Source organism: Carettochelys insculpta, chromosome 10 (genome assembly GCF_033958435.1).
Source record: "Carettochelys insculpta isolate YL-2023 chromosome 10, ASM3395843v1, whole genome shotgun sequence".
Taxonomy (NCBI): domain Eukaryota; kingdom Metazoa; phylum Chordata; order Testudines; family Carettochelyidae; genus Carettochelys; species Carettochelys insculpta.
The window spans coordinates 4,795,901-4,808,782 of NC_134146.1; the positions used below are offsets into that span (position 1 = coordinate 4,795,901).

Genomic DNA, 12,882 nt, shown 5'->3' on the forward strand with positions numbered 1-12,882 from the left:
AACCGTTTTACATTGTTGACTGTCATTTAGTTTGTGTTCTACCCTAACTTCCAGACCCTTTTTCTTCAGTACTGCTTCCCAGACAACAGTTTCTCATTTGCACAATTGATGGTTCCTTACCGAATTTCATCCTGTTTATTTCAAACCATTTCTCCAGTTTGTCAACATCTCTTTGAATTATAATTCTGTCCTCCAAAGTGCTCAGAACCCATCCCAGTGTGGTAACATCCACAAACTTTATAGGCCTAGTCTCTCTGCCATTATCCAAATTATTTATGAACTATTTGAATTATATGAATGTGGCTTTTCTTACTCCACCATTGAGGGAGATTCTTCATTAGGTCCGCATACCTTTTTTAGCTCTATGGATGGTAGACTGGGAGCATGTCTGGACCACTGCCTGCTGCTGAAAGAAACCAGCAACCATCTTCCTTTTTGTGAAGAAGCTGTTTACACCCCCGCCCTTTGTGCTGCTGCATTCCTGTCCAGCTGGCTTGCTTCCTCAGTTTTGGAGGTCTCCCTACATACACTTGCAGTGAATGTCTTGTGTGCATGGATGCTCTTAGGTCTAGCCATCTCTTCCTGTAGCTTTCCCACCTACTTCCTGAAGGAGTCTACCAGTAGACATCTCTCTGTCAGGCCAGTCTCTCCAGCCTGGCTTTCTATGACAGGAGAGCACAGGCCACAGTCTCTGCAAACCTACACCAGGACCTGAATAGAACTATCCATGAGTCTTGATACAGATGTAGATGGAGGAGTCAGGAGCAGCACTGGCATTGGTGGCATTATGGTCTTTCTGCACCACAATGACTTTACACTTTTCTTCCTACAAATTTCTCCTGTTTTCAGCCCCTTGATTGTTGCGCCCCGCCACTTACCACACAGAGAAAGAGTGACCAGAGCTGATCAAGGCAACAGGACAGGAGGCCGGAGTTTTGGCTGCACACTCAGCTTGCAGAAGTAGGCTCAGGCCCTCCAGTTCCCCACACCACGTTCTAAACTTGAAGCAAACAAAAGAAAAAAAAACAAACAACTCTCCCCCGTGTTAAAATCTGGTATAGATGTACTTGAACAGAGAAATGGCAACTGTGAGTTGTCATACTGAAGGGGTAGTGGGTGAGTTACTGACTCCAAAGCAACGTGTTAGCCTAGTTCTCAAAGTGGAGGAAGGGCACAATTTGGTGCCCTTTGAATGTGGTTAAAGTGTCGGCATTGTGGGACACTGGTGTATAGGTGTGCACAGTGCCATGCACATGGGTGAAGGAGACCATTTCTAAAGTACTAGGGTGGGAACTTGTGGCGTTGCTTGAGAGAGTGAAGCCTGAGCTTTGCCGCTGCTGCTGACGCCCCCAAGCCTATGAGACGTCAGTAGCAGCCCCCACACAGCTCTCACCTGAGGACACAGAGTCCTACTGTGTGTGACGTCACTGGAGGGGTGCAGTGTCAAGAATGGTCAACCCACCATGGTCATGTGTCAGCAGCTCTCCCCTCTGTTCAGCAGCAAACAATGTCTTGACACTCTTTCTGAAGGCAACAAAGCGTCAGGAGCCACGGCAGGAGTAGGGAAACGTGGGGCCACGCTTAAAAACGGGACATAGTACGCTTGAAATGTTGGACTCATAAATTGCCGTTCTGCTAATCTAACAGCCATTGCTGAGGCCAGGGTCAGTGGCAGAAGGGTTAGTGAGTACGGAGACCCCTATTCTGAAGTCTCCAGGGCCATCGTGTTGAATCCGTATTCCTATCAGTTCAACCTGCTCAGTGTTAAAATGTCCAGCCAGGTGTGCAGCGAACACTCAGTGAAGGGCAATCACTGCCCTTGTTCTCTGAGAGAGGAAAAAAAAAAAAAACCCTAAAAATAACCTAGACAAAGCAGTTTGATTTTGATTGTATGTGCATTAGGAAACTTTGTTGCTAAGTTTTCATTTGGCCAGACACTGGTGGCACAATGGAGTCGTCTGACAGACTTACATACTCTGCTAGGAGCAGTGTAGACCAGTGGTTAGATTTTCTTTTTTTTTTAAATCTGGGTTTTCGTTGGACCATGTTAACCTTAAAATGTGTCCTCTGGTCCTGGTGTTGGGAGGTACTTAGAAAACAAAAACCTGTCTGTAAACTGGAGGCAGCCAAAATATTTCAAATATATATAGTATTTTTTCTGTTTTTGAAAACGATTTTTTTCCACCAAAAAAAAAAAATTAATGGTTTTGAAAATTTTTGTTCCTTTCACAAACACACACTTGACTAAAAACTTTTGCTAACTGGTTAACAAAATAAATCTGGTTTTAGGTAAACAAAAAGTTTGATGGTCATTTTGAATGAAAAATATCCAGGGCAGAATCTTGTGAGCACTTCCCCCCCCGCAGCTGGGTCTGTTAGGATCACCTCTAAACAAAAACAATTAGACATATTTTTGCAAAACTCATTTCTCACGTTCAGGCTGGTTCTCATGATCCCTTCTGAAAAGTTCCTTGTATTTTCTCTCACTGCCCATGGTGGGGGGGTCTGTGGCAATTGCAGAGGTGCTTGCTTTGTCACAGTTTGTATGGCTGTCCCTAATGTTGAGTGCTCTGGACTCATGGTTTCCAGGATGGAAAGAAACCACCATTATTGAGAGCAGACAGAAAGGGAAGGCCCCTCTCTTCCCCCGCTCCAAAGAATCAAGCAGGGAGCAACAAGAGAGCAGAGGATAGCTGCACAGGAATACCTACAAACTTCTAGACTCGGTCAGCAGGAAAACTTTCTCATCCAGGCGCTCATACTACTGCCCAGGGCCCCTGGATATCTGATCGTATTTGAGGGTTTTTGTGGCAGACCGCTACCTGGAGGCTGCAGGAGCCTTCTAGAAGGTACATATGTTGACTGGTGGGCAAACGCTTTTTTGTTTCCTGATTAGGCCCAGTTAGGACAGGCAGCTGGGGCCTGGTTTGGAATCAGCCACAGCTGAGTCTAATCAGCCCTTATGGTCAGCAGAGACCCTGCACTCCCTATAAAAGGCTCCCCCTGGGTGCAGGGGGGATGGTTTTGGAAGGTGCACTGGAGAGCAAAGCAGGAGCAGAGCGAGAAGGTACCAGAGGGAAGCAGTGGGCGAAGTGGCCCAGGGTGAGGTTGCTGCATTGGTGAAAGCTCTGCCAGCTGACTCTTGTCCTCTTAGGGACCGTGGGCCGGAGTTCAGGGTAGAGGGTGGGTCTGGACTCCCCCCACCCTTCCCCAGAGGGTTTCTCCACTGGAGCAGGCGCAGGCCTGCAAGGGGACTGGCTTTATCCTCCCCATTCTGGATTTGCCAATGATGAGGATGGCTCACTAAGCAGCGACACCTGTCTCTGGAAAGGCCTGGGCCAATAAGGGTTCCTCCTCATTTTTGAGTGACCACTAAGAGAAGAGAGATCTACATGGGGGACAAATATTTAATAATGGACTATGCAGTCCAGCAGAAAGAGGTCTAACACAATCCCATGGTTGGAAGTTGAAGCTAGACAAATTGAGACTAGAAACGTGACCATTAAATTTTTAGCAGAGCAGTTAACACTGGAGCAGTTTACCAAGCATTGTGTCAGATTCTCCATTGCTGACAATTTAAAATCAAGTTTGGATGTTTTTCTAAAAGAGCTGCTCTAGAAGTTATTTTGGGGGAAGATCTCAGGCCAGATAATCACAATGGTTCCTTCTGGCCTTGGATTCTGATGTCAGACTCCACAGCATACAATGTTGGGATGGCTACAACTGATCCACTCATTGACCCCGCTGTTGGTATCAGGACAGGGTTGAAGAGAACAGAGTTGGTGTGACACTGTGCCTAGTGATAATATACACCTTTGAAACGCATTACAGGTTGAACCTCTTCAATCTGCAACTTTTCCGGCAACATGCGTAATCCAGCATTTTTGTTAGCTGGACGACCACTTATCCTGGGCATGGCCAAGTTTCCCGTGGCCCCATAAAGTTTGTTTACAGCCACCAGTCCTGGCTCTAAGTATTCTGTGCTGTTCTTTAGCTGTAATTTACCCTTAAATGTCTTCTAAGAGCTCAGTAAGCAGTGGAAGTGTTGGCAATGTGCTAGACAATATTGACCTCCCATGGTCCCACAAATTCTCTCTTCTGGCACTGGTCAAGGGTGCTGCATGAGAGAGGTCGGGACTTAAAAACCTCTAGGGATGGAGATTCTACCACCTCTCTAGGCAACGCCTAGGGAAAGAGTTTTTCCTAACATCCAACCTACACCTCCCCCTCTGTAACTTCAGACCATTGCTCCTTGTTCTGCCGTCTGTCACCATTGAAAACAGTTTCTCTCCATCCTCTTTAGAGCCCTGCTTCAGGAAATTGAAGACTGCTATAAAACAACCCCTCAAGTCTTCTCTTCTGCAAACTAAATAAGCGCAAATCCCTCAGCCTCTCCTCATAGGTCATGGGCTCCAGCCTCAATCATTTTTGTTGCCATCCATTGAACCTGCTCCAGTACATCAACATCCTTTTTTATACTTTTATACTTTTGGGGGCCCAAAACTAGAAGCAATATTCCAGATGTGGCCTCACCAGTGGCAAAGAGGAGAACAGCAGCTTCTCTAAATCTGCTTGAAATGCTCCTCCTAATGCATCCCAATATGCCATTGGCCTTCTTGGCTACAATGGTACACTGTTGACTCATATCCAGCTTGTCATCCACTATAATCCCTAGGTCCCTTTCTGCTGTACTGCTGCTTAGCCAGTTGGTCTCCACCCTGTATCAATGCTTGGGATTCTTCCATCCCAAGTGCAGGACTCTACCCTTCTCCTTGTGAACTGCATCAGATTTATTTTGGCCCAATCCTCCAATTTATCTAGGTCACGCTGAATCCTATCTCTACCCTCCAACACATCTGTCTCTCCCAGTAGCTTGGTGTCATCTGCAAACTTGCTGAGGGTGCAATCCAGTCCCTCATCCAAGTCACTAATCATAGAATCATAGAACAATAGAGCTGGAAGAGACCTAAAAAAAGCCATTGAGTCCAGCCCCCTGCTCTAAGCAGGACCAAACCCATCAGATCAGCCCAGGCAGGGCTTTGTCGAGGTGAGACTTAAACACCTGCAGGGATGGAGACTCCACTGCTTCCCTGGGTAGACCGTTCCAATGCTTCACCACCCTCCTAGTCAAAAAGTTTTTAAGTTTTTCCTAATGTTCAACCTGGAGCTTCCCAACTGCAACTTGAGACCATTGTTCTGTGTTCTGCCATCTGTGACCACTGTGAACAGCCTCTCTCCAGGAATAACACTGGCCTGAGAACCGAATCTTGGGACACTCCACTTGTAACCAACCGCCATCCAGATATTGAGCCACTGATCACTACCCATTGGGCCTGACGGTCAAGCCAGCTTTCTGTCCATTTTATAGCCCATGTATCCAGTCCATACTTTCTTAACTTATTGGCAAGAATGCTGCGGGAGACTGTATCAAAAGCTTTGCTGACGACGTGGTATATCACATCCACTGACTTCCCCATGTCCTTAGAGCCTGTTACTTCATCATAGAAGCTAATCAACTTGGTTAGGCAGGACTTGCCCTTGGTGAATCCATGTTTGCTACTTTTGATCACTTTCCCCTCCTTCCAAGTGCTCCAAAATGGATTCCTTGAGGATCCTTTCCATTATTTTCCCAGGTACTGAGGTAAGGCTGACAGGTCTATAGTTCCCTGGATTGTCCTCCTTTCCTTTTTTTAAAGATGGGCACTACGTTCGCCTTTTTCAAGTCATCCGGGATCTCTCCTGATTGCCAAGAGTCTTCAAAGATAATGGCCAAAGGCTCAGCAATGTCGTCTGCCAATTCCCTCAGTACCCTTGGGTGCATTAAATCCTGACCCATAGATTTGTGTACATCTAGTTTTTCTAAGCATCTCTTAATTTGTTCCTTCACCAGTGAGGGCTGCCCTCCACCTTCGCATATTTTATTGTCTAGCACTGTAGTGTGGGAACTGTCCTTGTCTGTGAAGACTGAGGTAAAAAAGGCATTGAGTACTTCAGCTTTTCAACTGTCACTAGGTTACCGCTCTCATCCAGTAACCGCCCCACACCTTCCCCGATTACCCTCTTATTGTTAACATGCCTGTAGAAACCCTTCTTGTTACCCTTCACATTCCTTGCCAGCTGTAGTTCCAATTGTGCCTTTGCTGTCCTGATTACTGCCCAGCATTTTCCAGCCATATATTTATACTCCTCCTCAGTCATGTCTATGTTTCCACTTCTTATACGCATTCTTTTTGAGTTTAAGCTGACCAGAGATTTCCCTGTTAAGCCAAGCTGGTTGCCTACCACATTTGCGTTTTTTACTATGCAATGGGATTTTGTTCCTGTGCCCTCAGCAAGACTTCTTTAAAATATTGTTCACCTCCTGAACTCTTTCCCTTCATCTTTATTTCCCAGGGGACCCTGCCCATCAGTTCTCTCAGGGAGTCAAAGTCTGCTCTTTTGAAATCAAGGGTCTGTATATTACTGCTCACCTATCTTCCTTTTGTAAGGACCCTGAAATTACCATCTCGTGATGACTGCAGCCCAGGTTGCCACCCACTTCCATTTCTCCTACTAGTTTTTTCCTGTTTGTGACAGCAAGTTGAGTTGTGCACGGCCCTGGCCGATTCCATCAGCACTTGTACCAGGAAGTTATCCCCAACATGCTCCAAAACTTCCTGGATTGTCTGTGTGCTGCTATGTTGGTGTCCCAAAAAATGTCTGGATAATTTAATGTCTCCCATGAGAACCAGGGTTTGTGATTGGGAAGCTTCTCCGAGCTGTCTGAAGAAATCCTCAGCTACCTGATCTGGCTGTCTGTAGCAGACACCAACTACAACATCACCTCTATTGCTTTCTCCTCTAAGCTTAACCCAAAGACATTGAACTGGCTTTTCTCCCTCCTTATACTGGAGCTCTGAGCAATCAAAATGCTCTCACAAAAAGGGCAACTCCTCCTCCTTTTCTCCCCAGCCTGTCTTTCCTAAACAGTTTATACCCTTCCATGACCGTGCTCCAGTTATGCAAATCATCCCACCAAGTCTCTGTTATTCCAACCACTTCATACTACTAAGACTGTGCCAGGGCCTCTAGTTCCTCCTATTTGTTTCCCAGGCTTCTTGCATTTGTGTACAAGCACCTTGGAGAAGTGACTGATTGGCCCACTTTGCCCTCTTCACCCAGGAATCCTACTTCGTTGTACCCTATTCTTTCCCCACTTACCTCAGGGCTTGTGTCACCGTCCCCCAATGCACCTAGTTTAAAGCCCTCCTCGCTAGGTTTGCAAGCCTGCCCACAAGAATGCTCTTTCCTCTCTTCATTAGGGGGAGCCCTTCTCTTCCTAGCAATCCTTGTTCCTGAAAAAGAATCCCATGGTCAAAGAAACCAAATCCTTCTCTGCTACACCACCTATGCAACCACGCATTTACCTCGGCAATTCGGCGATCCCTACCTGGACCCTTTTCTTCCACAGAGAGGATGGAAGAGAACTCCACTTGTGCTCCATATTCCTTGATCTTTTTTCTTAGGGTTATGTAATCCACAGTGACCTTGTCAAGGTTGCTCTTGGCTGTATCATTAGCTCCTACATGAAGAAGCAGGAAGCGGTAATAGTCTGTGGGTCTGATGATTTTTGGAATAGATTCTGTAACATCCCGGATTCTAGCTCCTGGCAAGCAGCAAACTTGCCGGGATTCTAGGTCTGGACGGCAGATGGATGACTCCGTCCCTCTTAGGAGGGAGTCCCTGACCACCACCACCTGTGGTGGTTATAGAACCCCCATCACTAGGTCTGCACATCCCATGCCTCACAATCCATGGAATCTTCTACTTATCCATTCCCTGCAAGATATCTGCCCCAGCTTTCTCCAGTGTCACCAGTGCAGAGAGGCTGAAAGCAGTTGCTTATCTCCAGTGGACTTGGAGAGGCCTGTTTTTTTTCCTCCTGGAGGTAACATGCTTCCAGTTCTCTTCCTTATTTTGAACAGCTTGGTGTTCCTGCAGTACTAAATGGTGACTTCTATTCAGAAAGTCTTCACCTTCTCTGATGGACCTAAGGGTTGATATTTGCACCTCAAGTCCTCTAACTTTCTTCCAAAATGGCGACCATCTTGCACTTGGGACATACAAAATTCTTCCTATCATCCAGGAGAAAGACAAACGTGGCACATGTCATACAGGTCACAACAGCAGACTTCTCAGTAGCCATGTCACCATCATCCCTCTTTATTCGGAGAGTTCCCCTAGATGTTTGTAGTGCTGCCTTGAGGGGCCCAAGAGAAACAAACCTATAAAAAAGAGAAAACTGGTGTGGGGCTCACCCCCCACCCCAGGCAAACTCCCTGCTGTTACTGCTCACAGGTGTTTGATGCAGCTGCCTTCTTATAAGGTTGCTGGGCTGGCCAGGTGGGGCTCAAAACCTTGCCTCCAATCTAATCAGCCCCTGAAAGCCCACCTGGTACAAAGCACTCCCAATTCACACCTTGCAAACTTATCAAATGCTCTTCCTGAAACAGGAAAGGAAGAACTTATCAAACTGCCAAACACGCTTTCAAACTGCCCCTCTTGCAAAACAAATGCTCAGATACCCAGGCAGATATTCAACCCACCAGCTCACAATGCAACCCCCCACAAAAGCCACACTCACCTGAGCTCCTCTTGGACGCTTTCCCAGGCAAAGCCCTTCCTGGTTAGCAGCCTCAGAAGAATATGCTGTAATTTGCTTACGACTAGGTCGTGGGAAGGGGACTGCGCTGTCAGCTCTTCTCCTCCCGCTTGTTGCTCCAAACTTCCACTCAAGCATGCCCTGTGCGCAGCCTGATACGTAACATGCAGAGAGAAGGCTTCCGGTCTCACAGGTGCTGTGAGGGTAAGTCCATTCCTCTGTGTGTGTGTGTGTGAAGTGCTCTCATTCTAAGGGGGCCCTGTACTTGCATAAAAAGGCAAATTGCTCTGCCAGAAAGGTGGAAAGCGCTCATGTCTAAATAAAATGCCCAAAGCAAACGCAGAGCTAGAGCTAAATACAGCTAGAAACCAACCACCTCCAGAGGCTCTAATGCCCTGAAAATGGGAGTTGAAATACATTGCAAATTGTGTGTTGTTGGCACTAGTTTTGATGACTGAGAATTAAGTTAGGAGAGGGAATGTTTAGGGACACCAAAGGCCTGCTTTGGGGGGCTATGCTCAAGTGTATACTGAGCTCTCATCTAGGTACTTGCCATCATCATAATTTCGAGAGAGTACAGGAAGTGGTACAGATGGTTAAGCTATGTGGAATGGCAGATCAAGACAATCAAAAAGAGCAGGGGGTTCATGAGGGGAAATGGCAACAAAATCCAAGTCTGTGATAGTAAATTTGTTGCTTGCACATTTAAAGATTCGAAGTGATGTATGACTGTGCGCCTGTGTGGTGCTTTGCGTCTGGCTCTAAAGATCGTACAATGTAATACTGCACATCAAGGCCTGGCTGAGTGCACGCAGTCCATTACTCACTTTAGGGGATGCATCCCTTCAGAACAGAAGTCATGCAGATGTTTGTACAGCTCAGCTGCAGTAGCTCAGAATTCAGGGTACTTTTGGGGGAAAAAAGAGAAGTAGGCTCGTGTTCCTTCCCCACCTATAGGGGATGTCGCAGGCAGGGTGTGCTGTCTGGGCTGTTATAATGGACACTTTGTTTTCCTTCACAATTGTTTCACTTCTGCTTATCTAGGTTGTAAAGCATGCGGGATACCCAAAGGATTCTATTAGATGCGTACAAAAAGGGCTTTTGTTTTTACCTGCTCACAGCTCCAGCACTGAAAATTTAAATCTTAATTTTTTAATTCTTAGATAAGCCCCAAGCATGGAACCATGCTGTAACGGAGCTTTATAATTTGTGAAAGTCACAGTAAGATTTAAATCTTTTAGAAGGCTATTATGTAAATACTGCATTTTATGGTCCTTTGAAGTTGTCTCAGATTTCTCTTTCGTGTACTGGGTTTTTCGTTCTCTCTTTCTTTCTTTCTTTCACTTAACTTTACAGACTCCCTGTTCAGTTAGCATCGGAGTCCTCCATGTAGTCAACATAATCCTATTTTCCTACTACATAGCTAGGCAATCACAATGCCATAGCCATTGCTAGAGCTTTTGTGTTCCCTTATTTTCTACTTTAAAATTCTATCTGCTAACCACACGGAAGCCCTGTTTTGAGAATGAAGATTCAAATACACTAACAAAATCGGCTCCCTCTGACAAAGAGTAGCCTAATTAATATGTTAAAATGATTAAGTTCACCCAAGCAAATAACTGTCAGAACAAATCACTGCTGGAAGGACAAGATTAAACAAATATTTTCAAAGGTGTTTTTCTGACCATAGGAGTTTTCTGCAAGCTTTTTGTTTGTTTTTTTTTAAACCGGTTTGGTGAGACAGCATGGAATTTTGTTCTTTATTGATGAACTAGATGATGCAATGTTTGTAGGAATTAAGTTTAACAGTTGTTTTTATTTCTGCTGCAGGTAAATATGTCTATCAGCCAATGACTCCTGTGGAACAGCTTCCAAGCACTGAAATACCCATCAGACCTAGGGAACCCACAAACACCATTCAGATCTCAGTCTCGCTCACAGAACACTTCTTGAAGTTTGCACCCGTCTTCCAGCTGCCGTTGCCCCCTGACTCCCCGCGGTACTGCACAATTGCCGACCTCTTTATTGACAACTATCGTGTGAAATGCATCAATGGGAAGATGTGCTATGTGCAGCGGCAGCCTCCTGCTGCGCCCCTTCATGTGAAGCCTGAGCTCACTGTTCGCGATGCCTTTGTTCCAAAAGACAGCAATACGCCAAACCCAGACCACTGCTCTTCTCCCTCCAGCTCCGAGGACTCTGGGATCAATGCAGTTGGGGTTCCCTTTATGGAGTCATGCGATGAGGACACTGAGGAGGGGGCAGAGCTAAGTTCTGAAGAAGATTATAATCCAGACAGCAGCTGGGAACCAGATGAATGCCCTCTTCTGTCCCCCTCGCAGTGTGAACTGGAAGTGATCGAGACTATAGAAACCACCGTGTGACTTGCCTGTCAGAATCAGTCCTGTGTACACTAACTACTGCTGCTTTTGTAGCATTTCTATTGGCTTTCTTTCCGAGTCCTTTTTTCCAGTGCACTTTGAGACTTTCAGCCTCCTCACAGAAGAGCAGTAATGAGATTTAAACATGACTGAGTTAGTTATTTCAATGACTAATTCTACTAATTAATGTGAACGTGCTCCCTCACTAACCAGATCTCCCACTTCTATATTTGTGACGGTAAAAAATCATATGACTTTGATGACAAAAATGGGCCTTATTTTAGCCTGGATCCTTTCTGCTGCAGGAATCACACACTCCTGCTGTGGTCATCTGTTGAGACTTTTAGGGGTGAACTTCCCCAGCACAGAGGGTATTACGAAGCAGCACAGGGAAGGTTGTGCAGTTGGTCTGATGAGCAGGAAAGCTGAGTAGTCTTTATTCTCTCCGTCTGTCACACAAACACATACACCTAGGCCCAGCTTGGGACCCAAGTTTCTTCCTCTGTTCCTCCTATCAAAAACTCCACAGCCTTTCTCCAGCACAGACCTGACTTCTTTCAAACCCTGTCAGGCCCCCCCCACCCCCCTTCCAGCTGTGTGAGAACATTGCAAAGTGCCTCCTATCCTCTTCCAGGCTATGCGTAATGCAGCCACAGCCTCAGAGCTCCTGCTAACTCAGTGCCAGGCCCTGATCATGGCACCTGAGTTAAATTTCACTGATGGGCACTATTCCCTCTAATTTTTAACATCTATAGACAAAATAAATTTTATGTGCAGTAAGGCATGTGAGGATGTGCACCACCAATAGAAATACATGCTGCAGGCACTCCACCAGTCAGCTGGACAGCACCCACAACTGTCCTGTGTGGCCACCCAAACACTTAGCTTACAGGGAGAAGTGCTGATGAATGAATGATTTTGTTGCCAATATATCATGTAGTTAAAAACCACCCACTCTTTTGTCTGACTTTTTAAAGAGAGTTCTGGTTTGTTTGTTTTTTATTTTTGGTGGACATTTTGGTTTGTAAAACTGAGGCCACTCCAGAGTTAGCTGTGAAGTGACAGCTACAGGAGAGCGAGTTCAGTCAGAAATGGGTCCCATGACTCTGAGGAACTGTCCTGCACTGAAAGGGGTGGGATAGATTAAACTCGGTCATTTATGCCCCTTTATCTGTCTGAACATTTGTATCAGCTTTGGCTTGATTAGGGTTTTATTTAATAGTGCGCCAAACTATTGGCATTGCCAAGTCCCAAGCTGAATGTGGCTGTCTTTAAGGTAATGGATGGGGGAGAAGGGTTGTAGGACAGAAACTGGCTAATTGGTCTAACACTTTTCCTCAAGCCCTTCTTCTAATTTGATTTCTTAAGCATATTTATGCCATTTCCACCAAATTTAAATTTATTGGCACTGATTTGCTGAACATCTTGATAAACAGGGCTTCTCAAACTTTAACCAACTTTGAAGTCTCATTGTACATGTATCTGTTGTAGAGTTGTTAAACATTATTGGGTTATGGTTACCAATAGCTGTGCTATTAAGAAATAAACTTCTGTGCCCCCTTAATTTGTATGTGGGTATTTTAGCTGGAGACTCAAGAGGTATTCTCTCAGTTCAACGGTTAGACACTGATGGATTCTAAGTTTCACTTCCCAAAGTAACATTTTTCTTATCTTATACTTCAATCCCTTCGTAACTGCTAAATGTGTTCTTTGAAAAGTTCTGTATGACTGAACCAGTTAGGAACACAACGGTTCTGCTTCTGACTGTAAACATAGCCTTGCTGTAATTCTTTTGTTTGCTATTTACCTTTCAGAAATATCGGCAAGAATAAGGATATATAAAGGTACAGTTTTAGTTAT

At 45.4% G+C, this 12,882-nt stretch overlaps 1 protein-coding gene across 1 annotated transcript in view; it reads left to right on the top strand.

Moving 5' to 3' along the window:
* The window catches only part of C10H3orf70 (chromosome 10 C3orf70 homolog), a 38,020-nt gene extending 25,434 nt beyond the window's left edge, over positions 1–12,586 (top strand). The window contains exon 2 of the mRNA XM_075003782.1: positions 10,472–12,586. Within this exon, the coding sequence (XP_074859883.1) occupies positions 10,472–11,025 (554 nt within the window). The 3' untranslated portion in view covers positions 11,026–12,586. The remainder of the gene's footprint in view (positions 1–10,471) is intronic.
* Positions 12,587–12,882: the final 296 nt, after the last annotated feature.